This window comes from Solanum dulcamara, chromosome 4 (genome assembly GCF_947179165.1).
Source record: "Solanum dulcamara chromosome 4, daSolDulc1.2, whole genome shotgun sequence".
Classification (NCBI taxonomy): Eukaryota; Viridiplantae; Streptophyta; class Magnoliopsida; order Solanales; family Solanaceae; genus Solanum; species Solanum dulcamara.
Window position 1 is genome coordinate 27,656,388 of NC_077240.1, and position 19,697 is coordinate 27,676,084.

Consider the following 19,697-nt stretch of genomic DNA (forward strand, 5'->3'; position numbering starts at 1 on the left):
GTTTATTGTGATGCTTCACATTCTGATTTGGGTGCTATGTTGATGCAAGATAAGAATGTTGTAGCATATGCCTCGCGAGAATTGAAGGCGCATGAGAGTAACTACCCAACTCATGACTTGGAGTTGGCAGCGGTAGTGTTTGCACTAAAAATCTGAAGGCATTATTTGTACGGTGTCAAGTGTGAGGTGTTGACTGATCACCGCAGCTTATAACACGTGTTCACCTAGAAAGAATTGAATTTGATACATCGAAGGTGGATGGAGTTGCTTAAGAACTATGATGTCACTATTTAGTACCATCCAGGTAAGGCGAATGTGGTAGCAGACGCATTGAGTCAAAAACCGTGAGCATGGACAGTTTAGCTTATTTAGGGGCTCTTAAGAGGCCCCTGTCTAAAGAGATTCAGGACTTAGATACCAAGTTAATGAGGCTAGACATCTCAGACAAAGGTGGGATAATGGTCGGAGGTGATCTAAGATCCACTTTTATAGAAGAGATTAAGACCAAGCAGTTTGAAGATGTGAACTTAAATGAAATCAGAGGAAAAATATTGATGGGCAAGGCTCAAGACTCAACACTTGATGCAGGTGGTGTGCTTCACTTTAGGAGAAGGATTTGTGTTCCCCGGGTAGATGGACTAATTCAGAAGATTCTGTCTGAATCTCACAGTTCACGATACTCTATTCACCCGGGAGTGACTAAGATGTATCAAGACTTGAAACGTTTATATTGGTGGCCTGGTATGAAGAAAGACATAGCTGAATATGTAGCCAAGTGTCAAAACTGCCAACAGGTGAAATATGAGCACTAAAGACCTGCAGGTTTTCTTTAAATAATGTCCATTCCTAAATGGAAGTAGGAGAGAATAGTCATGGACTTCGTGGTGGGACTTTCTAAGACTTTGGAAAAGTATGACTCCATTTGGGTGGTGGTTGACAGGTTAACAAAGTCAGTACACTTTATCCAAGTTAGAGTAGACTACAATGCACAACAACTGGCCAGGATTTATGTGAAGGAGATAGTAAGGCTGCACAGGGTGCCCCTTTCCATTATTTCAGATCGTGTTACATAGTTCACTTCCAAATTTTAGGGGAATTTGTATAAAGAGTTGGGCACTCAACTCACTTTCATCACGATTATCCATCTACAGACAAACCGACAGTCGAAAAGGACTATCCAAGTGCTAGAAGATATGTTGAGGGCATATGTTATAGACTTTGGGGGATATTTGGGCAATTTTTCCCCCTTGTGTGAGTTCTCCTACAACAATAACTACCACTTCAGTATTGACATGGCACCATTCGAACCCTTATATGAGAGGGGATGCAGGTCTCCTATAGGGTGGTTTGAAGCTGGGTAAATTGGTATCTATTGTAACGACCTGATCCTATCATTAGCAATAGGCCAATGGAAAAGAATTTCGAGCCAGAAAATTTTGGGTAGAAACTTTAGAAAAACTTAGCCTAGGCCAGACTTGGACGAATTCTGAGTCAGGTGAAGTCTAGGGTGATCATGTGAATGATGGGGGGTCAAATCTCTAAATTGATCAGACAGGCTGATAGCCAAGACAATATAAAGCATTTACGACTTCGCGGAATCGCATTCGAGCGAGTAAAACTCTTAAAATCGAAGTTTGCGTGAAGGGTATATTTTAATATGTCCTTAGAAGGGGGTGTGTTGTGAAGTGGAGGCTTAGAGCACAAAATTCAAGCTCACTATTTCTGCATATCCCGCCAGAGTAGGGTGGGTCTCGCCAGAGCGAGGTGGGTCTCGCTAGAGCGGGACAGTTGCGACTTAAGTTGTGACAAAGTCCAGAAATGGTCTTTTTCTGCAAAATCAGTTTCTAGGACTTTGAGAGGCGACGTAGGGTGAATTCTATCAATTTTTTTATGGATTTTCCTATAAGGTAAGGATTTTACTCCCTAAATTCATACTTTGATTCCTAGAACCTAGAAAGTATAGTTGGTAATCATTGAGAGAGAGTTTGAACTGAAAACTAATGGTGGAAAATAGCCCTAGGGTGGGGTTAGGATCATGGGTTTGATCTAGGGTGTGAATTGTATTGTATTTCATGATAGTTAGGCCATTATGCTGATCCTTTATATGTATTTACTGTTTTCTAAACCAAAAACGAGAAGAACGACCCTGGAAAGGGAACACTCTTGCATTGTAAGGTTGTTGACGTGTGAATTTGAGGTAGGTGATTGTCTAGTTTCCCATATGTATTTTATATACTTGATAAATTATTTCATGATATGCATGTTTGTATATGAATAGGGAAACATGCTAGATTATGTGTGAAATGATCACTTGATAGCCTATTTTTATGATGAATCTGTTCTTGGTGATATAAATGTTGTAAATACTGAATGTATTTGTGATTGTGATATCTTTGTATCGGGTGTAACGTTCCAACATATAATTGGCGTTTCGACACATAATTGGATCGAGTGTCATATTTTGACACATAATTGGATCGGGTGTCACATTTCGACATAACGTTGATTGTTTGTAGGTCCCTTAGGAGGACCCTTCTGTGAAGTTATAGCATGTTGACGACATTAAATTGTGATATTGATGAATATGGTTGAACTTGAGATTCCATATATGTACATGCATATTATGTTGAGTTTACTTGTCTATGATCCGCTTACTGGCTAACCGCGTGATCCTACCAGTACACTAGTGTTTTGTGTACTGATACTACTCTTGCTCTGCCTTTTATTGAGTACAGGGCATATTCAACCGGCTGCGGAGAGACCTCATCTAGAGGAGTGATTGTGTTTTCGAGTTCAAGGGTGAGCTGTTCTTTCAGGTTGCCGTGGACTCTATCGTTATTTCTAATCCTTTTCTTTTCGAGGACTTAGATGTTCAGACAATGGTTTATTGTTACTGGTTTCTATTTGGAGTCGTACTCCTGTTCTAGACTTGTTAGTTTTAGAGTTTTGGTATGATGACTTTCAGTTACTAGGATGTGTTTACTTTCACATATTTTGAGTTTATAACTAGTTGGTTTATGAGTTTATGGAACTCAACATTTATCTTTGATTTAAACTTGCTTCTACATCATTAAGTTGTGTAGACTTTGCGATTATTATTGTTGAACTATTTAGAATGGTTCTCCCACCGAAAAGTTAGAGTGGGTGCCAATCACGACGGATCGGGATCGTGACAGTACACCCCTACATTTTGAGTCGTTACAATTCAATATCCTTTGTTGGAAATCAATATTCTTTGACAGAAAAAATTCACTTCAAACTTCAAGCTTCAAATAAAAATACATTTTAATAAGTAGAAAATTGAGATGAAATGTGATCCAACTCCTAAATTTGAATTCACATTCAACTAAACATAAGCTAAACAATGAAGGAATTAAAAATGGCAAACTTTAAAGCTTCACAGAAATGGAGATCGGTACCATCAGATGAATTAAAGAATTTTTGGAAGAGAGAATGAAAGAAAAAAGAGATAATTCATGGATTTAAATGGATCTTCAACCGGTAATTTATCATCATTAAAACCAAAAATAATACTACTAATCAAATATAAATTATGTCTTTCCATGTGTACCTTGTGAAGAACTCACTTCAATATGACGAATCAACTTTTTGTGTTTAAATAACATATTAGGAATGAGGATGAAGTGAGAAGTTAATGGAGTAACGGACCAATTAGCAAAAAAAAGAATACGAGCTTGATACTCTTGGAAATTTAATGTTGTACCCAAATCTCCCCACTTTTGTTATGTTTGTTTTTGAAAGGGATGGAATATGCACTATGTTGCCTAGACTAGTCTCCCTTTATAATGACCTTTTAATTTGATCAATAAATAAAATTCTTTATTAACAAAAAAAAAAGGAATGAGGGTGAAGTGTTCAAATGAAGTAGCGCTAAAATAAGGTGTCAAAATGAAAATTGAAATCAAAAGAGATTGTTTGTGTATTTAGCTATGACTCAATCTATTTAAATTTGATTAGATCAATATAAAATAAGCATTAGGATCATAATTTACAATTAAAAATGTTTGTTTGTCTTTCCTCTTTCTTTTAATTTGTTGACAAAATTCTCTCATGGAGAAGAGAAGGAAAACAAAAAAGACCATACAAATCACTCACAATTATGTGAAAGATTAACATTGGTATTACTAGACTATAAAACAATTACATGTCAACTAATCCATTCTAATAAGTATGCTAATCAACAATTACAAATACAAACAACAAAAAACCAATAAAACTTCACTCAACAATCTACATGTCTTAGTTTTTTTTAGAAGTACATAAATCAACCTTAGCACTTAAAGCATTCAAATCACAAATCTTTAAACATGAAAGAAGTTGTCTTACAAAGCAAAAAGGATAGTAGAAAGAAACGAATCAACAAAGTTCTGTTCTTGGTTTCTTCCTAACAGAAATGCAACCTCTTTGATGATCTCTAAATATTCTTATCTCAGAACAATCTCTCAAATCTTCAAGACTTATGTATTGTTGTTTGACCATTCTTGAGAAATCACAACCAGTATCATTAATCCAAATATAAGGGTGGCAAGATTCATCATAATAATAAAGTAAACTCTTAACTCCACCTTTATAATAATTACTAGGCATATAAGCCTTGTAAATTTTCTTGGAATTTAGCCTTTTTGATGATCCTGGCTTCAATGTGTGAACTTTCTTCAAGATTGAACCAACCCTTATTTGCAATTCAATTGATTTATCACTGAAATTCCAAATCCTTGTCCCAAAACTAGAGACTTGAGCTTGATCTTTGCACCCATTGAAGCATTTCACAAATGAGACAAGGCTAAAATTACCACCACTCTCCATTTCATTATGTGCAACAAGTTGAGTGTTTTTTTTTTTTGGGTCACCAAGGCTAGCTTTTTAAAGGGTCTAGAGAAAAACAAGTAGTAATCATATATGTGTAACTTTCAGCCAATTGCTATATATTCCAAGCTTTGCCTACTAAGTGATTCTGATATTCTTGGATTTATGGGCCATTGAAAATGTTACTCATTTGGTTAGGCAATGAGAAAAAATTATATTTATTAGCTGTGAGACTGTGACACTTTTTTCTCCAATTTTAAGGAGTGACATGATTTATATATAATATATGATATTTCTTAATGACATCTTTATTTTTCAGCGGTTATGGTAAAACTAATAGAGTCGTTTGGTAGGGTTTATTAGAATAATGTTGAATAAGGTGTATTAGTAATGCTTGCATAGATGCATTAATAATGTTTGTATTAGTTATGATGAGATTATTTCTTATGCAATATTTGGTTTGATGCAGTAAAAATAACATGCTTTGCATAATTTCTAAAAATAATATTTGTTTACAAAAATACTCTCCACAAATATGGTTGTGAAAAAAGTTTTGAGGGGCAATTATGTCTTTAATCATGTTAATGCATGCATTAAACTCTTTGCATTACTAATACAATGAATTTCTATGTAGTAATTATACATACCTTAATACCAAATAGAATATTTAAAAAGCATTAGAGGCCTTCAAAGAGTTAGCCGGCTCAAAGAAGTTTAGCTACAAAGCTGGTCAATCAGACAGGCCAGAAATATTACAACAAGCTAACACGCGGACGAACTTAAAAGAATTTTGCATAACCTTCGAATTATCCATCATCATTTCTTTATGTGTATCATCCAAGACACTCGAAGGGCCGTCCATATGTACCTCCGAGCCCCGACCTATTCAGAAAAAAAGATTGGGAAAAAACTAGCAAATTTCTTAGGCTAATAGAGTAGTGGTTGTAAATTACTACAAGTTAAGTTTATTAGCTGTGAGACTATGACACATTTTTTCTATTTTAAGGAGTGATATGATTTTTATAAAATATGATATATCATAAAGACACCTGTATCTTTCAGTGATTAAGAAGTGTCTCCTAAAACTTTGAAATTACAGAAATTTAAACAAAATTTAAGCTGTATGTTAGGCTTATTAGGATGATATAGTTTAGGCCAAAAATCTTAGGAGGTTTGAGAAAAATGTCCATTTTCTTGACAACAATGTCCATATGGTACCACATAATTTGGACTATAACAAGATAATGGACATTCTTGGAAGCAACTTTCTTGGGGTCAGAAAAGCAAGAAAAAGAAAATGTTGGGTACATCAGTAATTATTTGATAAAGGATTATGGATTAGGCTTCAAACAATTTTGCTTTATCTGTCATGATTATGCTTGTGCTTTTTAATCTTTTATTTAACTTTAATAATTATAATTTCCAACAAGAGCACCTTTAGCCTCTTTCTGGTGAAACTTCAGCGGCAGGCAAAGAATTGCCATTTCTTTTCTTTTTTTAGGATGGCAGAACTTGACTTGACTGTGGTCCTGACCCACCAGCCATTTGGTGAAAAGTACTAACAAAAGTTAGGCCACACCAAAAACTTTAGTGCCCTTGTTATGATGTTTGTTGATGTACACAGAGGAAAAAAAATATTGTAGTGCTTGTAGTTAAAGTATCTTCTTGTATTCCCACATGGTTCTATTGATATAATGCAACATGCCTAATGCAAGAACACGAAATGCTTTTTTGAAATTCATATGTTAATGTTCCTAAGGAAGGAGACAGTGGTTTTTAAGTTGAAGGCAATTCAAGGGCAATTGTAGCTGGTGCATTGGGTAACTTCGCGTGATACTTAGGCAAAGTTGAGTGATCCTTTCGTTCCAAAATGAATGGCCATCCATCCAAAAAGAAACACACATAAGTTTCAGTTCCAATAAAATGATTGTCACAAACAAAGCCAGTACCCATGAATTCAATGCAACCCTGAGGGTTCAGTTCAATTAGTTGCCTTAGTTTTCTGTTGAGAATATGAGAAAACAACTGCTTTATCAAGTTTAATCCAAGAACATGATAAAGGGTTCTTTCTCTTGGGTTTGAGAAGTAGACAAGGGTACACATAAAGGAAGAAAATTATTTCCCGAGTTTATTACACTGGTGTTAATGGCAATCTAACACTCGTAGACTTAAAAGTAGCCCAAAAAAGAAACTAAATAATTCAATTTCTGTCCAAACTACATGCATTTGTATAATCTGCCTGTACAAAGGAAGACTATGAAAAAGCATCACCAAAGGGATGCCAAAATCATCAATAAGAAATGATACCTATAGCCGTAGCACAAGTATGAAATTTACAAAGATAACAACAGTCCTATTTTTCATGATTGTCTTGAGCAGAATCTATCTTTATTATAAGTGGCTGGTCAAGACGAGTAGCTGAATCAGCCACAGTTGGTAGCTCTGGTATTGACAATATATCATCAATGTCTTCATTTTCAGCCAGTGCTTTTTCTAAAGCGGCCTTTGCAACTCTCATGACACAAATAATCAAGAACACTGCAATACACACAACCAAGGTGGTTATTTTCGGTGTTATTGAAATTCTATGTTCAAATGTGTTGGCATTTCATCCAAGATGCAATATAGCCAAATCCTAACATCATTCGCAAATAATTCACACATAATTAGCTCTCTAGTACTAGTTTGAAGATTGTAAAGGAGCTAACAACTTCTGCTTATGCTCCCTGTGAGCCCTTTTGCCTATCCTGTAATTTTGCATCTGCTTGATGCTTTTTAATGAAATACCTTACTTCATCAAAAAAAAAAAAAAAAACACATAATACTCAAATATATGTTAATATTCTGAGAGACTTGCACAATGAAACAAGCTGGGGGGAGCAAAAAAGAATGTTTGGAGAGAAAATTTTCCATTCATGAGAAGGGTGAATACTTTTAGAATTGCAAGATTAGAGAACACTCTATACTAACAACATCGTTCTCAAATAATACAAACAGGTTATACACAGGTAAAACTAAAATATATAACTACACATTAATACTCCAAGAGACTTTCACAATGGAAAAGCTGGAGGAGCAAAAGATGTTTGGTGTGAAAAGATTTGCAGTTCATGAATACTTTTAGAATAACTGGTAAGGTTGTTACATATAGTTCTTTAGCTTCTCCTCTTCTACATGAAGAGATTTCTTGCAAAATTTCTTGATGTCTTATAAAAGAATCTATGGCCCTCCCCAGACCGCACTTGTGGGAATACATTGGGTATGTTGTTATAAAAGAACCCATGGCTACATTTAAAGCTTTTTATTTATTTAGTTTGCCGACTTCTAAGTCCCTCTCCATCTTCCTTTTTTTTATTGTTAAAGGTAAGTATATTAGCTTCAGCAATAAGAGAATGCTGTAAAATAGGAAAATAGGTACAAGAGGAGGCTACATTACAAATTGTGTAATGAGCTCAAGAAGTCAATCATGGCATTTATGTCATTTGCAATAGCCATGTTGCACCAAAAAAAAGAAAAAGAAGAGAAGATATACATCTTTGCCAAATAGAGACTGAAGAAAGCTTCTATTTACAAGCATAACCCTTATTATAAGTAAGACAGCTTGTCTTGGTTCCACGACATGGATCATTACAACCTGGTTTTCATGAATATGGAACTCCATTCACTATATTTTTTATTGTTGGTAGTTACGTATCATAATCTTTTTTTGGATAAATAGTTATGAATAGCATTTACTTGAGTGTTAGTCTATGTTTGACAAAACTAGGCTTCCCTAAATGCTAACAGGAGTATGCTCAAGTTTTAAGAGAGCTATAAGTCAAGGTCTTATGCATTCCCCAATTAATTCAATTCGAGTCAAAATACAAGTTACATTATAATGCCAGAGTTCAAATTAAAGAGCCTCTTAGAAAAAAAATTGACTAGTGATTTTCACTTTCTAACAACATATGAACATCTTGAGAAAATATTAATTACTTACAGTAATTTCAAATGTACAAATCTTTTCTGATCAATAACAAAAAATTAATGCAACTTATTAGTATTAGAGACTCACCAGACACCAAAAGGCCCAATATTATCATAGCCTGGCCACATAGAAAAACAAAAAGAAAAAAAGGATCGTCAAATAATCAATAGTAACAAACAGCGAGAAGGATTAATTTGGTCTGCATGGTGAAAGTGGAGTTGATACAATCATTCATTTTATTGGATCAGAAGTCCACAGCAAAGTAGGGCTAGAATGATTATTAGGGCTGGGTTGGGCTAAATTTGCACAGGTAGAAATGATTACCAACTTACGAATTTTTCATTAGTAGTTACCAGCAAAGCACTTGGTTTTGGCATTTGTGATCTTCTATTTTTTTTTGGGTGATCAAGTAAATATTGCCATTTATATGACCTATTTATTCATATTGAGAAAACAAAACATGACCCACTAATAATTTAGTAACTGTAGGTTAGAGTTCAATTAGTGAGGTATCATTAAGTTAAGCTGAATATATAATATGCCACATACTGGTTGCCTTCATATGAAATTTAAAATTTGTGAATACTGCAATGAATGTAGTGTGGCATCCATATGCAAGAAACTATTAGGACAATTTTAGAAATACTGAACAATGAATGAAACAAAGAATCCAAAAATAAAGGCAAAATATTATTTGAATAAACACTATGAATGTAGAAATTGAACACTTATTGCTCACTTGAAGCTCAGAACTTTCCATTTTGTGAAATAAACCTAAAAATGGTAACGGAACCCAGCAAAGTCATTTCAGTGGAGGAGCAAGATTTCAATCCATACTAACCCAGTACATGAAATTTTTGCCAATTTGAGTGGGTGTCAAAGCTGAGGCTAAAAACAAAAGACCCCATGAATAAGTACAACAATTAGCCATTCTCTGTTAACTGTCATGACTTGATCCATTTTTTCTTTGCAACATTTCAACAACTACTGCTATGACTCAACCTCAAGTCGGGAGTGGCTTTGCGAATCCTCAATGTTTGGTTGTACGTATTACAGAAAACCAGAATAAAATTCATACCAAAATCTAGTATCTACCCACATGGAAGGTGGGATTATCTGTCATGGTTATAATCCCAGGGTTAATCCTAGGATAACCTTTTTTGAACCAAACAACCCCTAAGAGTCTTTGAGTAAGCTAGACCTTCTAATTGGTATCACATATACGGATTTTCAATTTTCATTGTTTTCTATCTTTTGCTAGATCTGCCTTGATTCCGACATATTCTAAATCTATTGAGATAACTTTTCCCATGTAATTTTAGGTCTACCTTTTCCTCTTTTAGCACCTTCAAACATTGTTTTCACATCTAAGAATCGGTGAATCTGGAATTCTGGAGGACTACGTAATACTAGGTCAAGCGTCATTCTCTTATTTTATCCTTTAAATAAGCTACTTGCACCTTCTAACATATGTGATCATTTATGATTTTATCTAATCTTGTATGAGCATCCATCCATCTCAACATTTGCATCTCTAGACGCTCATCTTGTGGATATATTGGGCTTCAGAAGCCTAACATTCACTTGGATACACTCTTGTGGCACTCGTCCATTTCAACCATCCTACATTAATCCAATGTGTAACATCTTAATCTATCATTTCATTCTCCTAGATTATTGAGCCTATATCTGAATTGTCTATATTTAGGCACCTCAAGTTCATCTAATCTCACCTCAACTCCACTCCTATCTCACCGTCTAAACTTCTCATGCATGTATCGTCTTACTCCTACCATTGTTGTTAAAAGTCATTGACTCATTGCTTAGAGGGATGGCACAATGTGAAGTGAGGTGCTAGTGCTTAATAGGTGAAGTCATGTGCTTCAGATAGATGTGCTTCAAACAATGACGTTCAAGGTGATCCAAAAAAGGAACAGCTAGTTATTTGAATTGCAACTTTGAGAAGTTAGATGTAATATTGACACATATTGGATGCTAAAATTAGTTATTTTACTAGCAAATTCATTATTATAATACTAATTTCATATATGTTTGATATTTTTAATATTTGATAAGTTGTGTCCTTCACTTCAACGAAGTGTGCGCTTTATACTTCTCACTTTTTGCTTTAAGCATCATGAGCCTCGTTTTTTTTTTTGCACTTTTCGCTTTTAAAACACTGACTTTTTGCACTTTTCGCTTCATGGTACCTCATCCTGTTGGTTAATTTTTCCTAACAAGCATAAACAGGTACGGGCTTAACGTAGAGCCCTGGTGCAAACCCACGGTCAGGGGAACTCCTCTGTTCCTACCACTGTTCTCACACTTGTAACAGCTCCTTCATACATATCATTTATGATATTCATATATTTGACATGAATTCTTTCCTTTTCCAATATCGACCAAAGGACATTTCTTTTTTTTGAGAAAGGTAACTTGTATTATGAACAAAGGAATACTCAGGAAGTATTCCAGTAATACTTACAGCAAAAATACAAGGAATAGAAAACTACTGCTACATCACAAATGATCTAGAATACTAGGAAAGGACATTTCTTGGGAGTTGGGACTATGTTATGTATAAGTCAATGAAATATCATATCTAGATTCTTTTTCTCCTTATAATTTCTCATCATTCTTCTTAGTAAAAATATAGCCTCTATTGTAGACCTATCAAACTTAAATCAAAATTGGTTCTCTGTTCAACATTTCCATTTATATTTCTCCTTTTTCTATGTGTGTGTTTGAATGAATACTAAAAAAATCAACAATCAATCAACTATGTCTATAAAACTAGTTGGGGACAGATATATGAATCCTCTATCTCTATTCCCCTCAGTTTTGACACATATCACCCAATACTCAACAAAGACATACTTAGTGCTCTTTCGGACTAGAGATTCTCCGAATTTCACACTTACCCCAATAGTCACGTACTGATCTCTAATGAAACTAGACAGGTTCTTGACAAATACCAAACCTAAATAAGGTTAAGTCTTAATCACAAAGTTGTTTTATCCTTCATATGGATCCTTTACTTCCATTTGTTCTGTTCTTAGCTAAAATTGCACAATCCTGGAGAAAGAAAACTTTATTTCATATGATTTTATGTCTGTTTTGCCGCATTTTAGCACAACAATCATCACAGTGTCACGCCTACAGATCGGTGCATCTGAATATCTACTGGGACAATCATATAATATCAAGCGACATTCTTTCGTTCTTAGCAAAAATTGCATGTAATCCTGGAGAAAGACAACTTTATTTCATATGATCTTACGTCTATTTCGTCCCATTTTAGCTCAACGATCATCACAGTGTCACGCCTACAGATCGGTGCATTTGACTATCTACTAGCGCAGTCATATAATCTCAAGTGGCATTCTTACGTTTTATTATCTATGTGTGCTACTTGCACTCAACTAAATGTTTAAATTTCTAATTTTGTCTAATCCTGTACTTACTCCATTCACTTTTACTAGTTCATTATACTAAAAATAAAATATTCACTTTTACTTGCCACTTTAGCGTATCGAGAAGAAAACAATTTATTTTCCTATTTTACCCTTAACATTAACTACTCATTCCCGAAATTATTTTTCCAAATCCATTGAAACTATACGACATTAACATGGGTATTATGGTAAAATATGTAATTCATTCATTATTTATTAAGGGGAGTGCAAAAAAAGCCATTGTGGACAAGTAAAAGTGAACGGAGGGAGTATAAGTGTATATCCACCTTAAGATTTGTATCTCTATGACAATCATCAAATTACCGTAATAGAATATTTATTTTTTATGACCGAAAAATTTGTCTAGGGCCAACCTTAGGACCAATGCAGCCTTCACTCGTGGATAATGGGTCCTCCCTCTACTCTTCTCCACTTACATATTAGCGCAGCTCCGTATAGCGCAGGGCTCGAGCCTATGCCTAAGTCACAAGTCCCTCAATCTTTGAAATTTGAACTAAGCCCTAGGGTCAGTACCATTATAGAATACTTTTTCATCCCTAATGAAATACTTTAAATTCATAGTTCACCACAACAACAATGGACTTCAGTTTTTCATTTATCTACTGCAACTTGTCTCTTTAATTTCTCAATAAGGAAAAAGTGGTTGTTGGCCCTACATATTCCCCTAATACAAAGAATCAACTCTCATCTCAATGATTGAGCAAAAAGTTTTTCAATTTAGAATGAATTGCCCAAATGCATTGTTGATTTTACATTATCTAATGTTATCAAGTACATACATCACTTCGGTTAGTGGAACGGTAACGAGTTTCATACTCAAGGTTGTCACTCCAACTCTTAGATTGCTAGCACCCCCTTGGGGGATTGCCCTCCAAAGTTTGTCCAGGGTGGAAGTAAAAGAAAAAACGGCAATTCGTCACATTAACTAGTCATTTGTCCTACATGCATGTACAATACTACTATTCAGTTTGAAGCACAAAAGATCATTTTCCATTGGGTGAACATGGCTAAAATTACCATCAGACTAGTATAAGATTTGTTAAATGTATATAGCACAGGCATTCACTTAGCTCTTACCCAACGGGTTTTTGAAAATTCACCCCATCCATGAGTAACATCAGAAAGATCTTTCAAAGTTGTGCCGACATACACCAGGGCAAAAGTTATTGGCTGCAACAGGGAAAAAAATAGACTCATCAATAACAAAACCAACAACAAACCCAGTGAAATCCTGCAAGTGGGGTCTGAGGAGGGTAGTGAAATCATTTAGTAGATATTAATATGAAAAAAAAAAGAAATCATAACTGAAGGGCCATTTTTCTAACACATCAATCAATAAGCATAGCTACATGGATGGTGAAGGATGTCTGGGTGGAATTTCAAGGGTTATTGAAAAGATCAAGGCATGCAGATGATCCTACTATACCACAATGGCTTCTTGGTCAAGGTCATTTCACATGGATAGCACCAGCAGCAAGTCAACCACATAAACCAATGGAAATCTCTCTTCCAAGAGGAAGGACCAAGGATTTTATTTTGTCCCTGCATATATTATAAAGGGGTTGGACAGAGCCTCCCCAGATCAAACATGGCACATATGCAGGAGTATACCAAAACAAACCTTTATATCATAGTCAAATTTGTTAATATCTCATTCTACATGGGTCTTTACAGGTCCCCCATCAGGTTTATGATAACTGTTTTGATTGGTTTCTCTAAATCTGGAGCTACAGACGCGTTTTTAAACAACTTCATTGAATATATGAGTAGGGCAGGGATGGGATGAGGTTGCTGACTACATCTCACTAGCGTTTTTGACATAGCATTCGAAAAAACACGTTGCAATGAATCACACATCTGCAACTCCTAAAAGCAGAGCTCAGGTAAGTCTTTGACTACTACAGTGAAGCTAGAGTGACATCTACTTTTACAAATATATGAAAGTTCTTCAAATTCCATTGTAAAAACACCTTGACCAAACACAATGACCATATCTATGTCATGGCAAGCCATGAGAGTGATTTTGACCTGAGGCAACTGGGAAGGAAAGGGAAAGAGAGAGAGACAGATGAGCTCAGAAAATTCTCTACCTAGTATAGTGAAATAAGAAATAGCATTTACTTTTACAAGGATATGAAAACAGTTCTTTAAATCCCATTGTAAAAACACCTCAACCACAGTCTACGACCATATCTATGTCACATGGCAAGTCGAGAATTGGGAAAAGAGAGAGGGTGGGGAGAGGGGGGGGGGGGCACACCACGACCATATCTTTGACGACAGATAGAGTAAGAGAGTAAGACTTACCATCATTCCCAACCACGAAGCCAGCATGTATTCCCAAATTGAAACTGGTGTAACTGATAACAGGTAGTTCAGCATATTAAACGGAAGCAGAGGAACGAGTCGGAGCAGCAAAACAATCTGTCAAATCAGAGTAAATCAACGTGCAGGGTTACTTCTGCTCTTTTTGGAAATTAATATCCATATTACTGACGCACTTCTAAGCTGAAACGACAACTTGAAGATAACATGATTATGAAAAGGGCCTTTCATGAAAGACATATGAACCTTAAAGCCAGACTTCCGAATTGCAATTGCAACTGCACGAAACTGTGGATAATCTTTCAACTTCGAAATGACAAATGACCTCCCGATCTGTCAAATTTCAGTGAAAAAACAACAATTAATGGAAATAATCAGTTCATAAGCAAATGTTTTAGGGGTATGGCACAAGAATACATAAACAGAAAGGAAAATGAAGGGAAAAGTAACAAAAAGTGTGTCCTATCCATACACAATTTGTACATGGAAGCTCATATCCTGAAAAAAAAAAGTTATCCAAAATGGCAAATCTACAGCCTTGTACCTCAGGTAGTTCAGTTTTGGTAATATAATTAAAGTACCAATCAGAGCTCAGGGAGATGGACTATGGAAGAAATCATGTTGTTCTAACTTCTAAGCAATACTTCCAGTGAAATACATTTTTAACTACTCAACAAAGTAGAATGAAAGAACTTACTGTTCTACCAAGAAGAAATGCTGCGGCAGCACCAATGGTAGCACCAATGGAATCAGCAACAAAACCCACAGGCAGGCCAAATAGATAACCACCACCTAGCTGAAAACAGGAGCCATGTGGAGTTCAAATTCAATCATAATCTAGATTCGTTAAATTATTACTTTGTGCATTTGTCCAAATATCATTGATAACTAAGTCCATGCTCCATGAGCAGCAGAGACAGACTGGTAAATATGTGCTATAAATGAATTTGGAACAGATGTTTTAAAAAAATGGTGGTAAGGACTTAGGAGGGGGACATGACTTAAACAACAAACGCCATAAGTTTTACCGTAAGAACTGATGCTGGAACTGCCAATACTGTTAAAGGAATGTATGCAACAGCCCTGCAAGACACCGAAAACAACATGACCAAAAGCACATCAGCATAAATCTCCAGTATTGAGTGCACCATCTTAAAGTAAGGAAATTTATTTCACTAATTTGAGGAAAACCCCTTGTATAGTTTTCTTTTTGGTTAAATCAAGCGAAAACCCTTGTATAATACAACAATAACAAATACCTAGTGTATTCCCACAAGTGGGGTTTGGGGATGGTAGAGTGTACGCAGACCTTACCCCTACTTGGTGGGTAGAGAGGTTGTTTCCGATAGACCATCGACTCAGGGAAAAACATTTTGAGCAGACCGGAAAAAGAAACCTTGTGCAATATAACAAAAGGATATTCTACATAAAAGCAACGCTTAGAAATATATTCAGCAACCACCAATAAAAGTAGGAGCACCTGAAAATATCAGGAATAACAGAAAGACCTTGAATTGGATTGATGAGTTTTCTGACCTTTCAGGTGAAGATAATCACAGTAATCATGCTTCTAATTAGAATGAATACTGACACACATCCAAATTTTTCAAGGCGTGTCTCTGGATTAGACTTCCATGAATCATTTAGACATGAATATCTTTAATATTTCCTTTTGTTTTTTTTTCTTTTCGGAGAAGCGCACAAACATGTTGGCAGGGTTGCACAAAAAGAAAAACCTCCCAGATGGTACCCAACAATAAGAACAATGTCTAACATATTCTCATGCTTTTACTCCATGCATTCACATTTCACAGTGTGTACAGAGAAAAGGAGAAGCGGGGAGCTTAAGCAGCATAAACATGAATAACAGTCACCATTTAACTCAAGCGCAAATGGATGAAAGAACAGCAACATAAATCGGGATGAGCATTGAAAGAGCAAAATTGCCTTTGATTATCACATTACTTTGTTATAGTTATTGTTCTTGTCTTGTAAATTTGCATCGCTTTTCGTTTTTTTTTTGCCATTATGCTATATATATTGTTTTTCTCTCCTACTTGGGAGGGTCTTTCGGAAACAGCCTCTCTATCTCCATGAGGTAGTGGTAAGGCTGCGTACATCCTACCCTCCCCAAACCCCACTTGTGGGATTTCGGGTATGTGGGTATGTTGTTGTTGTTTGTTGTTTATAATGTCTAAACAAGGGACAGGCTTCAGGTTAATAAGGAGACAAAATTGGCATAGACCTTATAAAATTAGCTGACTCCCCCATTGTCTTCCCCGCCAAAAAAAAAGAAAAAGGAACACGAACATAGCCCAAGTATGTGATTTTGGATCATGGATATACCCGAGACTGTACACGTTCTGAGAGCTCATTCATATAGCAGAAACGTAATGTCTGCAGTACTATAGTACTGATCACATTTTTCCTAAACAACCTCTTATTCCGATTTATAACTAAACTACTAAAATTCGCGCATGGCCATTTGTTGAAGTGCGTCCATTTAAACTGCTTTACAAATTAACTAGAATACCTCAAATTTGCATGCATATCCGTTCCCACCTTGTCAACTAACTCAAATTACTCAAGTAAATGGAATATAGGATATGATTTAAAATGCACAGATAATATTGATATATGAAAGCATACTTACAGGACAAGTGGACCCCAAGGACCAAGATCTTGCTCAATCCATTGCAAGAAATCTTTCAGTATCTGGAAAAAAAAAACATTTTACAGCACAATAGAGAGCGATAAATAACCTTAATCAACAAGGCTCCATAGACATGTCTCTTAAGTTATCCTGATCATACAGCCTATGTATCCAGTTTATTGACAGAATTTCACAGAACGACAACTGAAAAAGTGAGCTCCACTTAATTCATTATCCAGTTTAAATTGTTCCAAAGTTGGGATGTAAGAATCCAACCTGGTAATATCACAAATGAATCAGAAGTAAGCTACATCATGTGGATCACACGTTATGAAGTTCTGAACATATATCACTGGATAATACAGTCCACTCCATTTGGCACAAATTGGCAAGAGGTCCATAATAGACATAAATTACAACAAAAAAAAAACAATTACTCCAATGGAAAGTTCAAATTACACATTAGTTTTCCAGACTCTGGAAAAAGCTCACTTTTTCCTCACAGCTCGCGTAAATCATATTTATGAAAGATGCTAATAAGATTTGCTTGGAACCAAACACCACTCCCAAGTCACAGATAACAATGTAGACATAAACCCAACACTGAGACCTCTACTTGAAATGATCCATGCAACCAAATAAATCACAGCCAGAAAAGAATAACCATCTTAATCAAATAGAAACAATAACTAAACCTCAAATCCAAACTAGTTGGGGTTGGCTTATGAATGTTCTATATCCATTCTGCTCTATTTGGGCTTGTTTCATTCGAACTACGTTTAAAGACAAATTAGTTTATTCTCTAATCTCACACTAATCCCTAGAACTGACATACAAATCTCTGGCCAATCTAACAGACTCCTATCAAATGAATGACAATTCACAGACAGTGAAATCCCAAATTGGCAAATGAATGATTCCTCACCATAAATAGTCTTTATACAAATGCCAAATGCAGATACTTACACAATCCTAAAAAGGCAAAAACTCAAGAATAACCAAGACCTGTAATTATTACCAAAATCCCAGATCACGAAACCGTTTCCCAACCAAAAGGGGGCAATTTTTTTAAAAAAAAGGATAACCCAGGTGAGTCAAGAATACAGAATAACCAAGAACAAACTTTGCTACGAAAAAACCAGATCAAATAAATCATTCTCAACCAAAAATGATTTAAACATAACAAAATAAGAAAACCCATATGGATAAAATTAAAAAAAATGAAACCTTTTCAACCGGAAGAGTGAAACAAGCGGTGGCAATGGCAGCGAGAAGGAGAAGAAGAAAAGTGAATTTGAGAAGAGAAGACCAATGAAAAGCCATTGATAACCTCTTACGCCAAGGCCTACACTCCTCTTCGTCTTGGTCTTCAGGAGTTGCTTGCTTCAATGACAAGCGAGGCCTTAATCCTCCTAAATTAGCCAGATTTTCCCAATTGAAGATAAAATCAAACACCCCTAAAATTATAAGGATAAAACCCCGAGAAAATTTATATAATGCCTCATCTCCCAAGAACAAAAAAGATCAATTACAATACTTTTTGATCTTGGGGTGGATCTATAAGCTAAACGAAGCTTTGTTTGCTGCTTTCCTTCTGCTATCTTTTGCGTCTACGAAGATGCTATTCGCGTAACGTAGTAAAACTCCAAAGTCTTTCTACTTTCCTATATTTACACTTTTCTCAAGCACAAACAAAACAAATAAATTAAAAAAATAATTGGTTATTGTATAAGTATTCTATCAATTTTATGGGAAAGCAAGAATAATTTATGTCGAGATGAAATATAATTCTAGGATAAAATAAAGAATTTTTGACAGGATTAGTAGATATTTAACTTGTGATTTTCTAAAGAAAGATATGACATTTTTTTTTAGAGAAATTCTAATTTTAATACATTTAAGAATTTGTTACTTAAATTTTTGTTGTAAGTTTCCATTATTCGTTTTTAATTTTTTTGTATTGATCAAATAAAGTATTAATTTTGAGATTATGTATGAAAATAAAGTTGAATTAATCTAAATTATTGAGTTGGGAGTATTAGTGCATGGATGAAATAGAGGCTCACATCTGATGTTTTGTAGGATAAGAATGTGGCACCTAAACTAAAAGGCAAGTTCTATAGCGTGTTGATTAAATTAACTATGTTGTATGAAGCAAAGTATTGACCAACCAAGAACTCTCACATTCAGGAGATAAAAGTTGCAGAGATGAAAATATTGTGATGGGTGTATGGGTATACTAGGAGAGATGAGATTAAAAATGAGGATATTCGAGACAAGGTGGGAGTGACTTCGATGGAAGAAAAAATGTAGGAAGCGATGTTGAGATGGTTCAGATATGTGATGAGGAGATGCACAGATGCCTCAGTGCGAAAGGTGTGATAGGTCGGCTATGGATGAATCAGAAGAGGCAAAAGTAGACCGAAAAAGTATAATGGAGAGCTGATTA

At 35.4% G+C, this 19,697-nt stretch overlaps 2 protein-coding genes across 2 annotated transcripts; both read right to left on the reverse strand.

Moving 5' to 3' along the window:
• Nucleotides 1–4,118: 4,118 nt before the first annotated feature.
• On the reverse strand, nucleotides 4,119–5,059 carry LOC129887167 (uncharacterized). The gene has a single exon (XM_055962145.1). The coding sequence runs from the start codon at nucleotides 4,825–4,827 to the stop codon at nucleotides 4,378–4,380; it is 450 nt and encodes a 149-aa protein (XP_055818120.1). The 5' UTR covers nucleotides 4,828–5,059; the 3' UTR covers nucleotides 4,119–4,377.
• A 1,870-nt stretch (nucleotides 5,060–6,929) lies between these two features.
• On the reverse strand, nucleotides 6,930–18,929 carry LOC129887168 (uncharacterized). The gene is made up of 9 exons (XM_055962146.1): nucleotides 18,476–18,929; nucleotides 17,249–17,310; nucleotides 15,624–15,678; nucleotides 15,293–15,391; nucleotides 14,842–14,928; nucleotides 14,578–14,694; nucleotides 13,348–13,440; nucleotides 8,882–8,912; nucleotides 6,930–7,365 (listed from the first exon to the last, which is right to left on the reverse strand). Exons 1-9 carry the CDS (start codon nucleotides 18,569–18,571, stop codon nucleotides 7,181–7,183), a joined length of 825 nt encoding a protein of 274 aa, XP_055818121.1. The 5' UTR covers nucleotides 18,572–18,929; the 3' UTR covers nucleotides 6,930–7,180.
• Between the last annotated feature and the right edge of the window lie 768 nt (nucleotides 18,930–19,697).

What these genes read in the sequence shown, in the direction of transcription:
- LOC129887167 (XM_055962145.1), bottom strand. Translation starts at nt 4,827, where the DNA reads ATGGAGAGTGGTGGTAATTTTAGCCTTGTCTCATTTGTGAAATGCTTC.
- LOC129887168 (XM_055962146.1), bottom strand. Translation starts at nt 18,571, where the DNA reads ATGGCTTTTCATTGGTCTTCTCTTCTCAAATTCACTTTTCTTCTTCTC. An exon ending in AATTTTCAAAAACCCGTTGG is followed by an intron (nt 8,913 to 13,347) that starts GTAAGAGCTAAG and finishes CTATGTGGCCAG; the next exon opens with GCTATGATAATATTGGGCCT. An exon ending in ATTGGGCCTTTTGGTGTCTG is followed by an intron (nt 7,366 to 8,881) that starts GTGAGTCTCTAA and finishes TGTGTATTGCAG; the next exon opens with TGTTCTTGATTATTTGTGTC.